Source organism: Corythoichthys intestinalis, chromosome 2 (genome assembly GCF_030265065.1).
Source record: "Corythoichthys intestinalis isolate RoL2023-P3 chromosome 2, ASM3026506v1, whole genome shotgun sequence".
Lineage (NCBI taxonomy): Eukaryota > Metazoa > Chordata > Actinopteri > Syngnathiformes > Syngnathidae > Corythoichthys > Corythoichthys intestinalis.
Window position 1 is genome coordinate 16,141,413 of NC_080396.1, and position 19,200 is coordinate 16,160,612.

Below are 19,200 nucleotides of genomic sequence, written 5' to 3' on the forward strand. Positions count from 1 at the left end.
GAGACTTCACAGCTCGACTACGCTAAGCCATCCAGATGTAATGTGGGTCAGCTGGTCACAGCAACCAGCATAATTTAATCCGACGCTGTTAAATCTGTCCGCTTTACAAGCAATGTGTCTATTTGTAGCTTTGGGAATCACGAGACTATATGTGCCAGATTTGCCTTGCAATTAACCTCAAAGATGTCTGCCCTTTTGTCTGCTTTCAAGAATGAAACCAAAGTGGCCATATTGATTTGAGCCCAAGGCGTAAATGACAAGAGGGTGTTTTGAATAGATCAACATCACATCTATGGCACCTTTACTTTAATAAATGGGGACTTTTTTTTCACTTTAGTCCAAATGGCCTAAAAATAAAAGCACTCTTTTAGCCTTGGCATTCAGCGGTTGCACAATGGGAATCTTCAGTCAATCAAGCACACGCCAGTCTCCATACCAACTCAAAATTTGGAAGTAGGGGAAATCTCAGTTGTATGACAATACCTGGCAATAGAGACACATGTGAACACAGATCATCTTTCACCCTATCAGACAGTTACAAAGGTTGACTGAACACCCTTATTCCCCTGCTCTTGTCATATGATGCCACTGAAGGTGATCTGAGATATGAATAAACACAACGATGTGCTCTTGTAGAGTTCATCGTGGGTATACTACCGTAATTTTCGGACTATAAGGGGCAACGGACTATTAGCCGCAACCCACCAAATATGACACGAAAACGGCATTTATTCATATATAAACCGCACTGGACAATAAGCCACAGCTGTCCTCACTGCATTATGAGATATTTACACCAAAAGATTTTAACCGGTAACACTTTATTTGACAGCGGCATCATAAGACTGTCATAAGACCAAATAAACCTCTGCTGTCAACACTGTTGTCATCCAACATGCCTCCTAGCATGCATTGCGGCGTTACAAATGTAAATAACAATCAAAATTCGTGTTCTGTGCTAATTATTTCTTCAGTTACTATTCCAGTTGTTTCATTAATTGCTAGTTAGGGTATTTTGGTAACACATTTGACAGTGGTGCCGTAAGACTGTCATAAGACCCTCATAATTATGACATGACACTGCCATGAGCAGTATTAAATGCTTATGACTGAAGGAATTCGGCCCCCCGGCCAAGCCGCCGGAACCGCGACAGCCGAACCAGTAGGCGTCCCGCTGGCGCGGCCCCCAGCAAGTCGACCGGGAAGGCCAAACTCGTTCACTCCAGCATTAACCCTTTGTACTGACTCCATTTTGAACGGTTTAAAGGAGGCTCACCGAAAACAGGTTGACAATTTATTCGTCAACAATGATCTAAAAGCAAGGCAAAAACAGACGACGGAGAGGCAATGTTGGATACAAGGTCCGCAAAACAACGGATACATCGGAATGTTCCGGAGAAGCGGCAGTTGTTAGCTAAATGTTCAGTCTTTTGAAAGCTGCGGTGGAGTGGGCTGGTCGGAAGGCGTGCCTGGGTGTTGTCTTGGGGTCATCCTTCTGTGACAGGTTTGGGCAATCAAGTTCGTGTGTCATCCTTCGTGGCTGGGTCTTGGTTGCCACGGCAACTAAGGCATGTCTTGATGTCTAAGGCACCGATCTATCAACTTGTTTGCCTGGTTGGACTAACGCAAACAGTTATACGATGTCTGCGAGAAAGGTAACTATCCCCTTCATGACAGATGTCATTTTGTGTCATCTGGCAAATGATCTCTCTTTTGAATGGATGTAGAAGATCCGAGCTGGACATAAATGGAGTTAGTGACATAATTTTCTGGATGACACTTAATGACATCTGTCATAAGCATTCATTAATGCCCATGACTGTGTCATGTCACAAATGTGACCGTCTTATGGCAGTCTTATGACACCGCTGGCACATAAAGAGTTACCTATTAACCAAAATAAATCAACAAATAAGCTGTATTGGACTATAAACTGCAGAATTCAAAATGAGGGGAAAAGTAGCGGTTTATAGTCCGAAAAATACGGTAGATGGAGGACATACAAGGCAGATACTGCAAATGCTATGCACAATGTCTGGACTCTGGACAGTACAAGCTTTGAGCATTCTGATAAAATACCGACTGTAGAATGGCAAGCTGGATTCTCTGGCGTTAAGAAAATACCCTTTAACAAAGCGCTAAAATCCTAATCTACATTTGGCGTAATCCTAATACTCTGCCACTTTGACTGAGCTATTTTCCATTGAAGTTTTGACTGAAACAGCTTAAACACATTGGGAAATAACTCCAAGCTTTGGAGTAATTTAAGCAGGCTCAGCATCATCCCACTGCCAAGCTTTTATTGGTTCACTTGACAGCCCTGTAGGCCCATTGGATGTTTTGAGCTTTGATTTTAAAGGCCTGGCACAGTTTTTGACATTTTTCAGCACTGTATGGCCTAGAAAAAGAATAAAAGCGACCAATCTGCATGTTGTGCATACATATTCACAATACTCTAAATCAGTGGTTCATAACCTGGGTTCGACTAAAACCTAAGGGGTTCGGCGAAGGTAAAGAAACGCAGTGGCCTATTTTTGTACGCTGATTAAATCCAGGCAAAGTGGCTTTTTAGACCAGGTTTTGGACTCCCAATTTACAGGCTTAATTCATTTCTTTTAACTGCAAGTCCTCAAGCTGATGGGAGGAGTAACTGGTTTGCTCAGTGGAAGGTTGACTCTCACTTGGTATCAGAGAATACAACGGCAAAATTGGGCAGCATGGTCACAAATTATGACCTGTTTATAAAACATGCTGTCAAAGTAAGAAGAATTTTGGATGGGAATTTGCTAAATTACTAGCTTGCTATCTTAGATATATCGGTTTTGAGTTTGAAAAAAAAAATAATAATAATTATTCGGAAGGCTTCAATGAATCCACATGTGAAACTTGTGGGGTTAGGTACCTTTAGCAAGGTTAAGAACTAAAGATGTCCCGATCGATCGGGTCCGATCACGTCATTTTCAAAGTCTGCATAAAATCGGAATCGGCAAAAATATCGGACATGCCTTTTTTAATTTAGAAATTTTTTTTTTTATTTAAATCGTTTTCCAATTGTATTTAACGTTACAGACAAAATGTCTTACACTCATCCAGAGTAGTTTTGGCTTAAAGTAGGGCTATCAAAATTATTGCGTAAACGGCGGTAATTAATTTTTTAAAATTAATCACATTAAGTAATTAACGCATGCGCTGCACGACCCACTCACGCATTGTTGCGTTCAATCTATAAAGATGCCGTTTTACCTATAGATAGCGCTAAAAGGCAGAGTATAATGAGTAGAGAGAATTTTGATAGCCTTTGGAGCCATTTTCTATGTGGCTAAAGCCTTACAATACCTCTCTCAGCAATTACATATAACGTGGGAATGTGGGGAAGAAAGGAGTAGTTGATCATTTTCTTAACACCCTATTTTCTTTCCCAACGTAGAGAAGATATATCAATTGGTAGCCCTACGCACAGTCATGGTTGCACTTCCCATCATGCATTTGGGCACAAGTTAAATGGCTGCAGTATCATTTACTGAAAGCTCAACAAATACACTAGATGGTAATATTTAGTCACAATATGCAAAGTCACATTTATCCTTTAAGGATTACAAGTCTTTCTATCTGTGGATCCCTCTCACAGAAAGAATGTTAATAATGTAAATGCCATCTTGAGGATTAATTGTCATAATAAACAAATACAGTACTTATGTACTGTATGTTGAATGTATATATTCGTCCGAGTTTTATTCATTTTTTTCTTAATGCATTGCCAAAATGTATATGATCGGGAAAAACTATCGGGAATGATTGGAATTGAATCGGGAGCAAAAAAAAAGCAATCAGACCGGGAAATATCGGGATCGGCAGATACCCAAACTAAAACGATCGGATCGGGAGCAAAAAACATGATCGGAACAACCCTATTAAGGACCACTGCTCTAGATTCTATCAATAGAAATGTCTTCCTCTGAGCTTTTATTGTTGTTGACGTTTCTTTGACCACCCAATTTGAGCAGAAATTACCCATTTGTTTGTCCATGTGTGGTGCATGAACAGCTGTCCAGACATCACCTGCTATGGCTGGGGGTAGGAGTGGGCACTCTTTGTGGCCCCTCTGATGGCTGAAGATCACACCTCACTATCTAATCAGCCACACACATTTTCACACCATCCCAAGAGATGTTAGTGTCCCTTGCCTTATTAGTTCATGGTTTCCCCAGCGACTTCGCTTACTCAAATGACATTCTGTCAGGCATCTGACTCCTCCTCCAGTGTGGAAAGAGACTGTGGCACAGGCTGTGGAGGTGAAAGGTCGACTTTGTGGCATGCCATGTAATCAGATGGAGGGGGGCCTTTAATCAGGTTTATATGTGGCTTGTATTCATCACCACAGGGATCCTGCAGCTAAGAAAAATGACATTTGCCCCAAAAGATCAAAAATCAACCAGCTGACATAAACCTTCAGCGTTTCGGGTTTTATGACGGTATTAAAAGAGGCCAAAACTTCGTTCTTCGTCCATGTTTGCTGGTGTTTAAACCGTGAATAAGCAACTGGGCTGTTACGTCCAAGCCCAGCTCCGCCCATTTTGTCCGATGAGTTTCCGGCAAAAATAGAAAATAGCCTATACCATCCGGTGGGCTGCGGCACGCCGGAGATGGTCCGCAGGCAATCCGGAGCACTGACGCGGCCGGTATACGTTGAACAATAGGATATAATGGGAACGGATTGGCTCCGGCGTTATTTTTTACCAGAGTCGGACCGGAACCGCAACGATCATACTTCTGGTGTATTTGGGCCCTCAAGGTGATAATTACCAATCAACAAATTGTTTTCTTAAAATTGTTACTTTTTTTTTTTAATTAAAGAATCAATCTCCGGTGGTTTTGAATTTGTTTCAATGCCATTCAGCAAAATCATGCTGATGATTTTTCATTTTTGAATGTCTGTCATTATAGCAGAACTTCCAACAATGGATGTCATTTTTTTTTTATATATATATATATTTAACTAACAGTATAATTGAACATCACTTTGGTCTCAACACAGTTGACAGATCTAATTAATGAGAGAATAAGATTTCTGAAGGAAATGCATGTGAGGCTAAAAGGCTGACCAAAAACTTTAGGATTTTTATGAAGATATACTGAAATGGCTCTGCTAATAAACACAGAAGTTAAAAGTGGATATCGCAAAAATCGCTTCAATCTCATTTAGAAAATTTTGGGACTTTTATGAACAAAATGGTTCCCTAGATATCGTTAGAGGGTTTAATTATTTTAAAGTAGCAACGTTTGTGGAAAGAGGCGGGTAATAGCAAAAACTCTCGTAATTCAGAAATTTTGGGTGGGTGATTTGACAATTTGGGTATTGAAAAGCTTGTCCTAGTAAGAGTTTGTGGGTTCTAACTAATAACAGTTAATATATGTCGGTTGTTTTGCCAAATACTCCTGAGCCACATTCAGACTACCCATGTCAGCAGATCTTAAAAAATAAAAAAATATATTTAAGACTGTGAAGGTTTTGATTATTTATGGATGTGATGTTATTCTGTATGCCGATTAGTAATTTTATTGAAAGCTTAAAATTTGGGCAAACATTTTTTTAACATGGTATAGCACATTTATACAAGTAGCAACTTATTAAAACCAATTTCATGATTCATATTACAATACAACTTAAATTAAATTGTAATGGGAACGCAACTGATTAGAAAGTTTGCATGCCCTTCGGCAATCTTTCCAGTTCCTTACATGTTTCTGTCCTGGAAATTGCAGAATGTTTTTAGCATTTACACAATTAATCGACTACTTACCCTCCCGAAATAAAACTGAACTGTATGATGTTGTAAATTTATGAAAAGCAGCAACACTGCCGCACAGCAAACTCCCCCACTCATTAAACATGTGCAACCCCCCGAATACGAATTAGACTTTAAAGACCTGCCTCTGCTCAGCTGCGCACATGGGGATGAATCATTTCATGCGGCAAACATAAAGGGCGTCGCCTTCAGAGGAAAACAGTTCTAATTAGACAGAGGTTGTGTTGCATAGATTGAATGTCGCTTGAGACACATAAATCATGTTATTGTCCATAAATAATCCGTTTCATTGAAAATGAACTTCAGTCGTGTTTGAGTGGCTAATGTGATCGCATGGCGTCAGTGGCAATAGCCACCTGGCAAAGGGATTGGTAGGCTAATTATGCCCCTGCTATTAGGTTATCCCTTCCAACTCCGATGAGAGAATGACACACACGCACACATGCACATGCAAAGTCGCACGTGCTCCACACAGGCAATGACACCATCTTTGCTGTGGGAGTGCATGTGCTCGACTTCCTCTTTCTAATGTCATCTGATCACGTTGGTTTTTGCAACCTGGCCTTGAAGCTTTTTACAGTATATGGCGGAAAACACTCAGGTGACTTGAATTCCGCTCTGAGACACCAAATTTGGCCAAATTTCAAAACTGTCCGATATGCATGTGTGATACATCATTGGAAAACTTAAAATCTCCATTTTCTAGGGGGAAAATTTTTGGACAGGAGGGCATTTAAAAAAAAAAAAAATCTTTTTTTAAACAGCAAAACCCTGTCTGGAGGTGAGAGAACGCGAGAGCAGAATTACAGACGCCATGACTTTAAAGAGATATTATCGTGTACTTAACTTGTTTCGATCCAAAAACCAAAAATCCAAAAAAAGTGTCAAGACACAGCTGTGAATGGCCACAGCCGGATTTTTGGGGGATTTTATGGGTGAAACATGGTAATATAACAAGGGTCGCGATGCAGAAATCGCAGACATCAAGGAGTGGTCGAGATTTTCTTTTTCATATATTGAACCTTTTAAAGGTTTTTTTTTCTTTTTTTTTTTTTCGTTGTTTGGATCGATTATTTATCGTCTAACATATTGGGGGAAATGCGACAGTAACAAAAAAATACAATTTAGCGATAGTTATGAGGTAGATATCCATTACTTTTTTGTTTTGTTTTTTACAGACGCCATTTTTTTCATTCTAACGTAATTTGTTTAAAGGTTTAAAATATGCGAGTGAATAATTTTTTGAAGTCGTTTTTTCTTTTTAAACGAAATATTAGACATCAATTAATGATTGTAAGCTAGAAATGACAGACATTTTGAATAACAAATATAATTAATTACGTTCGTTTTATGGCTGGGTTGAAACAAAAGCGGTTGCGCGACATCTGTAAACGGGGGTTTGCAGGATAAAACGGACACATTAAAAATAGTTCGGGGGCTTAATATTATATTGTTCTATCAAACACAACAGTTGGTTTTGGAGGAGTGCAAGAGCAGAAACTGCTTTTTCAGTCTTGTCTGTTTTCCGCCATATAGCTACTATGAGATGCAAGCATCCTGTGTAGTGTGCTAGTCTTAAGGTGTTTTTTTTTTTTTTTTCAAGTTTGCTGGCATCTGGTCATCCAAATGTACATTAATTCTGTTAAATTGCTACCTAGTTTCATTGAAATACTTATCTTTAAATGGGCTTATGCTTATTTTGGTGGCATCACAGCCAGACCTGGCATCTAATGTCTTCATCAGACAACAAGCACACGTTGATTACAACCAGATGGAGATTTAGTTCGTTAATGGGGCAATCTAACACATACAGTTACACTAAAGCAACGATATCTTGTCAATCGGCATTTCTTCCTATCCTCAGTTAAAAACTGTTCAGTTCACTGACAGGTTTTTGTGTTTCTCTGTGTCTCTGGTGGGCCTTCACTTGGATGCAACAGAACAGTCAGATGGTGGAGCTCCAGAGGAATCAGTTGCGTGATGACATCAAGGAGTACAAGTTCCGGGAGGCTCGTCTGCTTCAGGATTACACCGAGCTGGAGGAGGAAAACATCTCTCTGCAGAAGCAGGTCTCAGGGCTCAAGCAGAGCCAGGTGAGGTGGTTGTTTTTCATGTTGGTAAATTTAAAAAATATTCTGGAAATAGGGCATTGTTATCAGTGTTGTTAATAACAGCGTTAAGAGTATAACAGTGTTTCTAAGGGCGTCCTTTTTTTCAGTAATGAATAATCTAATGACTTACTTTGGTCAGATAAGTGGTCAGTTTACATTTCTGTTTTCTTAACAGACGAATATATTTGAGCCAAAATAAATACCAAATGTTCTAAAATACTGTATGATATTAAAGATGTTTTAGAATGTAATAATGTGTAGAACATGAAAAGTAACATGAGTTACTTTGCTGAGTAACTCATTAATCTTACAATGATGTAGCTGAGTTACTAACTCGATTACTTTTTGGGAGAAGTAATTTGTAACTGTAATTACTTTTTTAAAGTACGATTAACAACACTGATTGTTATTGGAGGAGTTCTCCGAATTTCCCAGCTTCATCCATATTAGATTATCATCCTGCAATATGATTCTATATTAACCATTAAGGGAGCAAAACAACAACAGCACTGTTTTTTGTGAATTGGTTATCAATACGCGATCATTTTAAGAGCTGTTTGTTGTCCCCATTCGACCCTACTGAAAGTGTCCAGTACTACTACTATCAATTACAGTGTATCACAGTATAGTACAGTACAGTATATCTTTTCAAGGGACAACACTGATAAAATGACACTTTGACACAATGGAAAATAGTCTGTGTGCAGCTTATATAATAGAGTTAATTTATTTTCCCCTCAAAATAACTCAAAATATAGCCATTAATATCTAAACCCCTGGCAACAAAAGTGAGTACACCGCATGGGGACTATGTACATCCATAAATGTCCTAATTGAGTACTGCTTGTCATTTTCCCTCCAAAATCTCATGTGACTCATTACAGCAGTGCTGTCAGCATTGCTGCAGAGATTGAAGAGGTGCTGGGTCAGCCTGTTTGTGCTCAGCCGCACTCTACATCAAATTGGTGTGCATGGCTGTCACCCCAGGAGGAAGCCTCTTCTGAAGACGGTACACAACAAAGCCCGCCCGTCTCATCAGACCATAGGACATATTTCTTCAGCAAACTGTTTGTTGGCTTTCTTGTGTACCGTCTTCAGAAGAGGCTTCCTCCTGGGGTGACAGCCATGCACACCAATTTGATGTACAGTCCCTGACAAAAGTCTTGTCGCTTATCCGTTTTGTAGAAACAATTGCTAATATCCTGACTTTTAATTATTCAATTGGTTTCAGAAATGTCTCATATGAAAGTTAAGACCCTCCCAAATAATGTTGAATGTACAAAAATATATTTGTTTCACTGAAAAAAGAGCTATCATTTTATGAAGACATAAAGGTCAAATTTTGGCAAGACAAAAGTTTTGTCGCCTACAGAAAGTAGTGTGAAAATTGAACAAAAAATGTACTTCAAATACAAAAATGTTACATAACATAAGCGAATTAAGTAGTGGTGCTGTGAGATCCAAATTTAATATTTTGTATGACTTCCATGGACTTGAAGGACTGCATCCATGCACTTCGGTAAGGATTCATACAATTTATTGATGAAGTCATCAGGAACATCAAAGGAAGTAGTCTTGCATGCCTCCCAGAGTTCATCAACATTCTTGGGTTTCGTCTTCCATGCTTCCTCTTTCATCCTGTTCAAGTCTGGTGACTTGGCTGGCCAGTCCTGGAGGATCTTGATCTTCTTTGCCTTGAGGAACTTTGAGGTAGAGATTGAAGTATGCGATGGAGCACCATCCTGCTGCAGAATTTGTCCCTTTTTATGGGTAGGAATGTAAGAGGCAGGTTAAGATTTGTTGATATTTCAGACTATTTATGTTGCCTTGCACCCTGCAAATCTTTTGCACACCCCCATACTGGATGTAACCCCAGACCATGATTTTGCCACAACCAAACTTCGCAGTTTTGTGGCAAGGTGGATTTTTCAGATGAATCTTCTATTGAAGTACACCACAGTCGCCGCAAATATTGCAAGAGACTTACTGGAGCCCGCATGGATCCGAGATTCACTCAGAAAACAACTTTTTTAAAGGGGTGTACTCATTTTTGTTGCCAAGGGTTTAGATATTAATGGCTATATTATTTTGAAGAGAAAAGGAATTAACTCTATTATATAAGCTGCACACAGACTACTTTTCATTGTGTCAAGGTGTCGTTTTGTCAGTGTTGTCCCATGAAAAGATATTAGAGCTGAACAAATACTCGAGCAACTCGAGTAACTCGAGTTTGAAAATTGATCAGAGTAATTTTATTCACCTCGAGTAATCGTTTATTCTGACAGCTCTAAGCATCACGTTTCGCTCGGACTACTTTTAATGCGGGACAACGCGCTGACGTCACGTGCGTAGAGGAAGAAGCAATAAAAAAAACATAAAAAACATTTCCGCAGCCGACAGCCGCTCCAAACTACGCCGACGTTGCTAAAAACTAGCCCGCATGATGTTAAGTTGGTAGAAGGTATCAACTGATGAGTCTCATAGAGATCACATGTATGTTGAACTAGATGCTAAATGACAGACTCGGCCGCGTCTGGGCAGCGTTAATAAACAGCCGCCATCTTAAAGCAGTAAAGCGCTAAGCGCTAATAAAGAGCGCTAAGCACTAATAAATAAGATTAACGTTACTGTCTGAGTCACTAGCTCACGTAACGTTAGCCCTGCGGAGGGCTAGGTTTCTATTAATTATGACCACTTTCGATGCGTGGCTAACGTGTCTTACATACAGGCTTTAACATAACATAGCTTTGTGGCTTGATAAGGGTGTAAAATAAAAACTCAATAATGCTAACTATCAATTTTAGCTTAGTAGTCATTGCTGGATAAAACACCAAGTAGCACTGGTCCCTAATGTGCTCCAATACAGCCTGTATCATACATTTATTTTGAACACTGCAAAAACTCAAAATCCTATCAGGACTTACAGTTTAGACTAACTTAAAACTTAACTGGAACTTAAAAATGGCTTGACACAAATAGAAATTCAATTGAAACACGTGGGGAAAAAATCTTTTAAGTAATGTGTGTTATCAAGCGTAACGACATTTTTAGGTATATATCTATATGTGTGTATATTTTTTTAATAAGATCTAAAGGTTTTTTGAGTGAAAGCAGTGAATTTGTCTTTTTTTAAATTCTAGTTACATCTGAGATGCAATTGTTGGCTGTTTTCAACAATGTACATCGAAAATAAAGACATTGATTAGCTGAAAATGGTTCAAGATTAGATGAAATGTCTTGTTTTCTCATGTAGATTTATAATTGCTCTTCACCTAAAAATATATTTGTTTTATCCGATTACTCGATTAATCGATAGAATTTTCAGTCGATTACTCGATTACTAAAATATTCGATAGCTGCAGAAGATAAACTTAAATATCTGCAGAAATGTGAGGGGTGTACTCACTTTTGTGATACACTGTAGTTGCTACACCTATCAAAATGGTAACTAGAGGAGCACTCTCAGAGAGCAGACTTCTGCCTAAGCAGTCAAATTCAAAGCATTGCCACAATTCTGACCTTCGGCTGGTCTCGTAACACATACCCTGCAAATTTGGTTTAAATATCACCTCTTGCATTTCAAATTGCAAGCATATCTTGCAAGTGTAATAATAATCCGGTTCTTCGTTCTTTAATTTTCTTGAACACAAACATGCGGCCAAACAAGCAGGCTGATAACTGAATACATAACCTCAGCTTCCAAAGGTTTCACCTATTGGCGGATTTAATCAAGATCAATTTACAGTAGTAGTACAATACATCAAATCTTGGCTCTCTCTGCTTTTCTTCCCGTCCTAGGTTGAGTTTGAGGGTTTGAAGCATGAAATCCGTCGTCTGGAGGAGGATATGCAGTTCCTGAACAGCCAACTTGAGGATGCCATCCGCCTAAAAGAGATTGCAGAGCGACAGCTGGGTGAAGCACTTGAGACCATCAAGACTGAGCGTGAGCTGAAAGCCTCTCTGAGGAAGGAGCTCTCCCACTACATGAACATTGGGGACTCAATTTACAACACGTAAGTGATAGACACACCACAATCGCTGGATGGATTCTGAAGACCATCAGATGTTCTCAAACTGTTCTCATTTTGTCCCATGCAGTCCTCTAAGTATCTCTCTGGACGGCCTCAAATTCTGCGATGACGGTACCACCGAGCCCAACAATGACGATGCTCTTCACAGCTCCGAGAATGGCTTCAGCAAGCTGCTCAACGATGACAACCGTATATCCAAAGAGGAGGAGCTATTCCAGCCGGCACCAAGTCTTGTGGATGATATACTGAGTGAGCTTAACATCTCTGAGATCCAGAAGCTTAAGCAGCAACTGATACAGGTTTGTGTTTTGGTGATGACCAGTTATATCGTATGCCGCTACCTTACATTTTATTCAGTGTTAAATATTAACACAATCGAAGACAGAGGTGTCAAACACAAGGCCCGTGGGCCAGATACAGCCCTCTACATCATTTTGTGTGACCCCGTGAATCAAATCATGTGCATTGACTTCACGTTTTGTGCTCGTAAGGTTTCGTCAAAGGAAGTTTAAGACTTTTAAAACCATTTCTAAGTTGACTTTGCATAGAATTTAATGCTAATTTCAAAGGTAATTTCTCAGACAACCTCTCAAAAAATGAGTACCCGTTGAATATTGGAAAGTTTCTGAGATACAGTTGAAGAAATTTGAGACTTACTTGGTTAAACTGAATGCCTTTTTAACACACATTTTCAAGATTAGTAGCTTTAACTTTTAAAACTCAACAGAAACCCTGAAAATATTAACTCATTCACTCCCAGCCATTTTCACCGGTGCAACCCTCTTCGCTCCCTGCCGTTTTACTGGATTTTGACTGATTTTGCAAGGCCCACAGAAAATTATGTTCTATTGCTATATAAACATGGAACCCACCAAAAGAAAAATTACTCTCTTCTTTCAGCAGGAAAAAAGTTAGTTCACATCTTTTTCCCATTTTTTAGAAATCAGCATTAGAAAATAGCTTAGTTTGAGCAATTTTCCAATTTCTGATGAAAAAACGGAGAAATTGAGATTTTTGTGAAAGTATACATTTCAAACATAACTTTGACTTTAACACAGCTATTTTTTGCTTTTGTGACATCACAAACATCTGAATAATGTTTTCCTTCTACAAATAATAACATAAACAAGACAAATAGAGCTTTTGATAGCAAAGTAACAATTTATTTGCACATGGCTGGACTGTTGGGCTTAGAGATGGTGCTGTAGTGGTCGCCGCGGCTGTCTCGGGGGACAGGGTGGGCTTTTCCCTCCTCACCGCCTGTGGCGCCTCATCAAGATGGAGTTTTTTTAGTCTTTCTTTTGTGGTGACCACATCCTCGTGGCGGAGTTCATCTGGGAAACTTGTGTGGGGCATGTTGTGTTCCTGGGGGGGAACTGGTTTGGCCGTGCGCGTTTCCGGCTGAGTCGCGCAACACTCGAGGGTGCGGGGGACGCGAGCAGCCGAGCCCGGCGGCGCGGGCTCTGCTCGGCGAGCAGCACGGACTCAACGGCATAGTCCGCTGCACTGGTGGACCCGGTCGTTCTGCTCGGTCTTCCGCCACCTAGCATCCCAGGCGTCCTCCCGGTTGTTCTGCTCGGTCGTCCGCCGCCTGGCATCCTGGATGTCCTCCTGGTCGTCGCACTTGGTCGTTTGTCGCCTAGCGTCCCGGACGTCCTGCTCGGACTTCCCGCGCCTGGCGTCCTGGACGTCCATTCGGTCGTCTTCCGCTGGCGCTCCGGCCGTTCGTTCCGTTGAATCGGGTCTTACCAAATGCGCTACTGCCCTCCAGTGGCCAGTTTTATTGCTTTAAAATGGATTTTCAGCATTGTGCTTTGGAGCTAAGTTGCATCAGAACCTAGAGATGTCTCTTGTGGAAAAAAAAAAAAACGTAAAAGACGTATAAATACGTCTTTGGGACACTGAAACAATTAAATATAGAACATATTTATACATTTTTGGGAGCAAATGAGTTAAAAATCTTTAAATTATTTTTTTAATGAGGCTTCTAATTTCAAAAATAGGTGTCATTCAATTTGTTGCACGTGTATTAATACAAGGCAATCATACTTTTCTCTCCTCAGATGGAGCGCGAGAAGGTGAACCTGCTTTCCACTCTGCAGGACTCCCAGAAACAACTCGAACAGGCCAATGGTGCTCTGTCAGAGCATCAGGAGAAGGTGAATCGTCTGACAGAGAACCTAAATGCCATCCGCAAGCTTCAGGCCAGCAAGGAGCGCCAGTCTGCCCTGGATAATGAGAAAGAACGTGATAGCAATGAAGACGGAGACTACTATGAGGTGGACATTAATGGGCCAGAGATCTTGGAGTGCAAGTACAAGGTTAGGTGTCTTTGATTTGAACTTAAAAGAATGAATTGCGGGCAGGAGTTAGTGACCATCATCTCTTCTTTCCTAGGTTGCTGTGTCAGAAGCTGGAGAACTAAAGGAGGAACTCAAGACTTTAAAGGCAGAGTACCAGGCGTGTCAGTCCCGCTATGAAGAGGAGCGCACCAGGCTGGAGAATGATGTCACTACACTCGGAGAGAAGCTTTCCACTCTGGAGAAAACAAGAGGTTTAGAGAAAGATGAGAAGGACAAAATGGAGAAGGAGCTACAGAAGGTATGTTCAATCTTACTCCCTTTGGAAGGTAAGTGACAAGTCCGTTCATGGTATTTGTTTTTTGTCCCTTTGCCATCAGTTGAGTGACGTGGCTGGCGAATCTCAGGGCAGTTTGAATGTGGCTCAAGATGAGCTGGTTACGTTCAGCGAAGAACTGGCAACCCTCTACAACCATGTATGCATGTGCAACAATGAGACTCCCAACCGCGTTATGCTCGACTTCTACAAAGAGGGCAAGGCAGGGCGCAACAGCCCCGAAGGTCGGGGCCGCCGTTCCCCCATCCTACTTACCAAGGGCCTCTTCCCGGAGCCTCTTAAGACCGAGGCCAGCGATGGTGCTCCATCTCCGGGCTCTTCCCTGCCTTCTCCTGTCTCTGAGCAACGTCGTGAGCCCATGAACATCTACAATCTGGTGGCCATTATAAGGGACCAAATCAAGCACTTGCAGTTGGCTGTTGACCGCACCACAGAGCTGTCTCGCCAGAGGGTGGCATCTCTGGAACTTGGCACCGTAGCAGATAAGGATAAGGAGGCCTGCATGGAGGAGATCCTTAAACTGAAATCCCTCCTCAGCACAAAGAGAGAACAGATTGCTACACTGAGGACTGTTCTGAAGGCTAACAAGCAGGTCAGTTTGTCTTTATCTATTGTGGATGTCTGTTGCAGATAAATCAATATATGCCCGTTTGCCTTGAAAGAGAAAAAAAATGATGTGGGGGTGGAAGCTATTTCAAGGCTTTTCAGCTGTTGAGCAAATGTACTGCGGTTGTGGTTTATAGCTAACATGGGAGGGGACAGTTGTCCTTTGGTGTCTGTCATCTTGATGAAAAGCAGCTGAATTGTATATTCAGTTGTTGTCGATTCAGTCTATAGCTAACATGGGTGGGAGCGTGAGTCTTTTGGTGTCGTCTTAAGAAAAGTTGCTCAATTGTATATTCAGTTGTCCCTAATATCGGGTCAGATCACGTCATTTTCAAAGTATCGGAATCGGCAAAAAAATATCGGACATTCCTTTTTTTAATATATACATATTTTTTAATTAAATCGTTTTCTAATTGTATTTAGCGTTACAGACAAAATGTCTTACATTCATCCAGAGTCTTTAGTTTTGACTTAAAGTAGGGCTATCAAATTTATCGCGTAAACGGCGGTAATGAATGTTTTTTAAATTAACCACGTTAAAATATTTAATGCAATTAACGCATGCGCTGCACGACCCAATCACGCATTGTCGCGTTCAATCTATAATGGCGCCGTTTTACCTATATATAGAAGTAACAGGCAGCGTAAATTGAGTAGAGAGAATTTTGGGGTCTCTTTTTAATTGGCTAAAGCTTTAAAATCCCTCTCTCAACAATTAGAAATATCGTGGGAAGCAATGTGGGGAAGAACGGTAGTGGTTGATCTTTTCCTTAACACCCTATGTTACTTCCCAACGCAGAGAAGATATATCAATTGGTGCCACTACGCACACTCATGGTTGCACTTCCCATCATGCATTTGGGCAGAACAGTTAAATGGCTACAGTATCATTTACTGAAAGCTCAACAAATACACTATATGGCAATATTTAGTCACAATATACAAAGTCACATTTATCCTTTAAGAATTACAAGTCTTTCTATCCGTGGATCCCTCTCACAGAAAGAATGTTAATAATGTAAATGCCATCTTGAGGATTTATTGTCATAATAAACAAATACAGTACTTATTAGAGGTGTGCAAAATTTCCGATTCTTAGATTATTCACGATTCGGCCGTGGAAGATTCGAGAACGATTCACAAAAATCCAAATTCCGATTATTGAAATATGCCAAGTAAAGCGGAAGTACAACACACTCAGTGCGCCGCGCGGTCAATGAGGAACGGAGCGAGAGTAGCTAAACATTATGCTTCTCATTACCCGGCCCCTCGGATAATGCCAATGCTCAACTCACGGCTCTAGCTCAACTCATGCCACGAGATAAAAAAAACACAACAACATACCTGACTGCTGCCGAAAAGCTGCTACAAAGTAGCATAATGTTATGGTAGATATCATTTATATAAGACTAGATGCATTATTGATTCGGTAGCGTTAGCAGCACACCTACAAAAAGCTAGATTTTGGCGTTAGTAAATGGCCGCCATCTTAAAGCAGTACACGTCCCTGCAAGGCTGTTGTAGCGAACCTTCCAAGCAAACCTAATTAACTTTTTATCTAAAATACTCCTAAATCGGTAAAATATTGACTTGAATCTATCTTTAAAATAGTTTTAAAACTTTCACTTGTCGAAAGTAGACAAAAGGGAAATTATGAAATAACGGGAGCAATTTTAACAACTTTAACGGTTGATTCACAACATTAAATTAATTGAATGTAGTTTAAAGCTGCTGATACAGAATGGGGACTGGAGTTTTTTATTTACTGTTATTTTTGTATATTTGTTTACTGCTATATGTTAACTTGATACTGAAATAGTAGTTTGGTTTAGCCTGAAAGTATTTTTGAACAATTTTGGAACTAATGTACAAAACATTTAAAAAAAAAAAAAAAAAAAAAAAAAAAAAAAAGGAGGGGGGTGCATCAATAATCGTTTTATAATCGAATCGGAGCCTCTGAATCGTAATCGTAATCGAATCGTTAGGTGCCCAAAGATTCCCAGCTCTAGTACTTATGTACTGTATGTTGAATGTATATATTCGTCCGAGTTTTATTCATTTTTTTCTTAATGCATTGCCAAAATGTATATGATCGGGAAAAATTATCGGGAATGATTGGAATTGAATCGGGAGCAAAAAAAAGCAATAGGATCAGGAAATATCGGGATCGGCAGATACTCAAACTAAAACGATCGGGATGGGATCGGGAGCAAAAAAAAACATGATCGAAACAACCCTAGTTGTCCCTTTTAAGTCAGTTTAATTAGAAGACAGGCGTGTTCCCAATAGAGCTGGGAATCTTTGGGCACCTAACGATTCGATTACGATTACGATTCAGAGGCTCCAATTCGATTATAAAACGATTATTGATGCACCCCCCTCCTTTTTTTTTTTTTTTAAATGTTTTGTCCATTAGTTCCAAAATTGTTCAAAAATCCTCTCAAGCTAAACCAAACTACTATTTCAGTATCAAGTTAACATATAACAGTAAACAAATATACAAAAATAACAGGAAATAAAATACTCCAGTCCCCATTCTGTATCAGCAGCTTTAAACTACATTCAGTTAATTTAATGTTGTGAATCAACCGTTAACAGTTGCTAAAATTGCTCCCGTTATTCCATAATTTCCCTTCTACTTTTGACACGTCAAAGTTTTAAAACTGTTTCATCATTTAAAGATAGATTCAAGACAAGATTTTGCCGATTTAGGAGTATTTTAGATAAAAAGTTAATTAGGTTCGCTACAACAGAGCCTTCTAGAGAAGTCTACTGCTTTAAGATGGCGGCTGTTTACTAGTCTGTCATTTCGCATCTCTCTTCATTAATACATGTTCTAACACCGCCGTCGTCTGTCATTTTGCATCTAGTTATACATGTATACAGTGCTCTCCATAATTATTGGCGCTCCTGAAAAAGATGTGTTTTTTAGCTTCTAATATATATTTTTTTAATTCAAATAATATGGGACCTTAATGGAAAAAAAGAGAAAAATCCAACCTTCAATACAAGTGCATTCATTCTGTGGGGAAAAAATCCCACATAAAGAAAAAATTATTTGACATCAAATAATGTGTGTCACAATTATTAGCACCCCTGGTGTTAATACTTTGTACAACCCCCTTTTGCCCAGGGCCTTTGGAAGCAAAACAGCCCCACAGCATCACTGACCCACCCCCATACTTCAGCGTGGGTGTGAGGTGCTTTTTAGCATGCGCATCTTTCGTGGAAAGCCAGACCCACTTAGAGTGTTTGTTGCCAAAAAGCTCAATCTTGGTCTCATCTGACCAAAGCACATGGTCCCAGTTGAAGCCTTCCAAAGGCCCTGGGAACCTTGTTAGGGTGCATGGCATCATGAATGCTTTGAAATACCAGGACATTTTAAATCAAAATCTGTTGCCCTCTGCCCGAAAGCTGAAGATGGGTCGTCACTGGGTCTTTCAGCAAGACATATGGCCAAATCTACACAGAAATGGTTCACCAGACACAAAATCAAGCTCCTCCCATGGCTATCTCAGTCCCCAGACCTTGTTTTGTTTGCAAAAGGGGATTGTACAAAGTATTAACACCAGGGGTGCTAATAATTGTGACACACATTATTTGATGTCAAATATTTTTTCTTTATGTGCGATTTTTCCCCACTGAATGAATGCACTTGTATTGAAGGTTGGATTTTTCTCTTTTTTTTCCATTAAGGTCCCATATTATTTGAATTTGAAAAAAAAATATTAGAAGCTAAAAAACACATCTTTTTCAGGGGTGCCAATAATTATGGAGGGCACTGTATGATATCTACTGTAGCCGTATGTTTGTAGCAACTAGCAACTGGGTGTTGTTTGTAGCGGCTGTCGGCCGCAGTCAGGTATGATTGTTTTTTTATCTAGCGGCATGAGTTGAACATGATATTTACTCTCGGTCCGTTCCTCATTGCGTCCCAAAGAACGCGCTGACTCTGTTTTACTTCCGCTTTACCTGGTATAATTCAATAATCGGAATTTGGATGTTTGT

The 19,200-nt window shown here is 40.0% G+C and overlaps 1 protein-coding gene across 1 annotated transcript in view; it reads left to right on the forward strand.

Annotated features, from left to right (window-relative positions):
- Window positions 1-19,200, forward strand: part of LOC130904707 (protein bicaudal D homolog 2-like) — a 74,275-nt gene that overhangs the window by 40,267 nt on the left and 14,808 nt on the right. Inside the window, exons 3-8 of the mRNA XM_057817655.1 lie at window positions 7,748-7,900; window positions 11,717-11,931; window positions 12,017-12,248; window positions 14,013-14,270; window positions 14,347-14,550; window positions 14,630-15,178. Coding sequence (XP_057673638.1) covers window positions 7,748-7,900; window positions 11,717-11,931; window positions 12,017-12,248; window positions 14,013-14,270; window positions 14,347-14,550; window positions 14,630-15,178 — 1,611 coding nt within the window. The remainder of the gene's footprint in view (window positions 1-7,747; window positions 7,901-11,716; window positions 11,932-12,016; window positions 12,249-14,012; window positions 14,271-14,346; window positions 14,551-14,629; window positions 15,179-19,200) is intronic.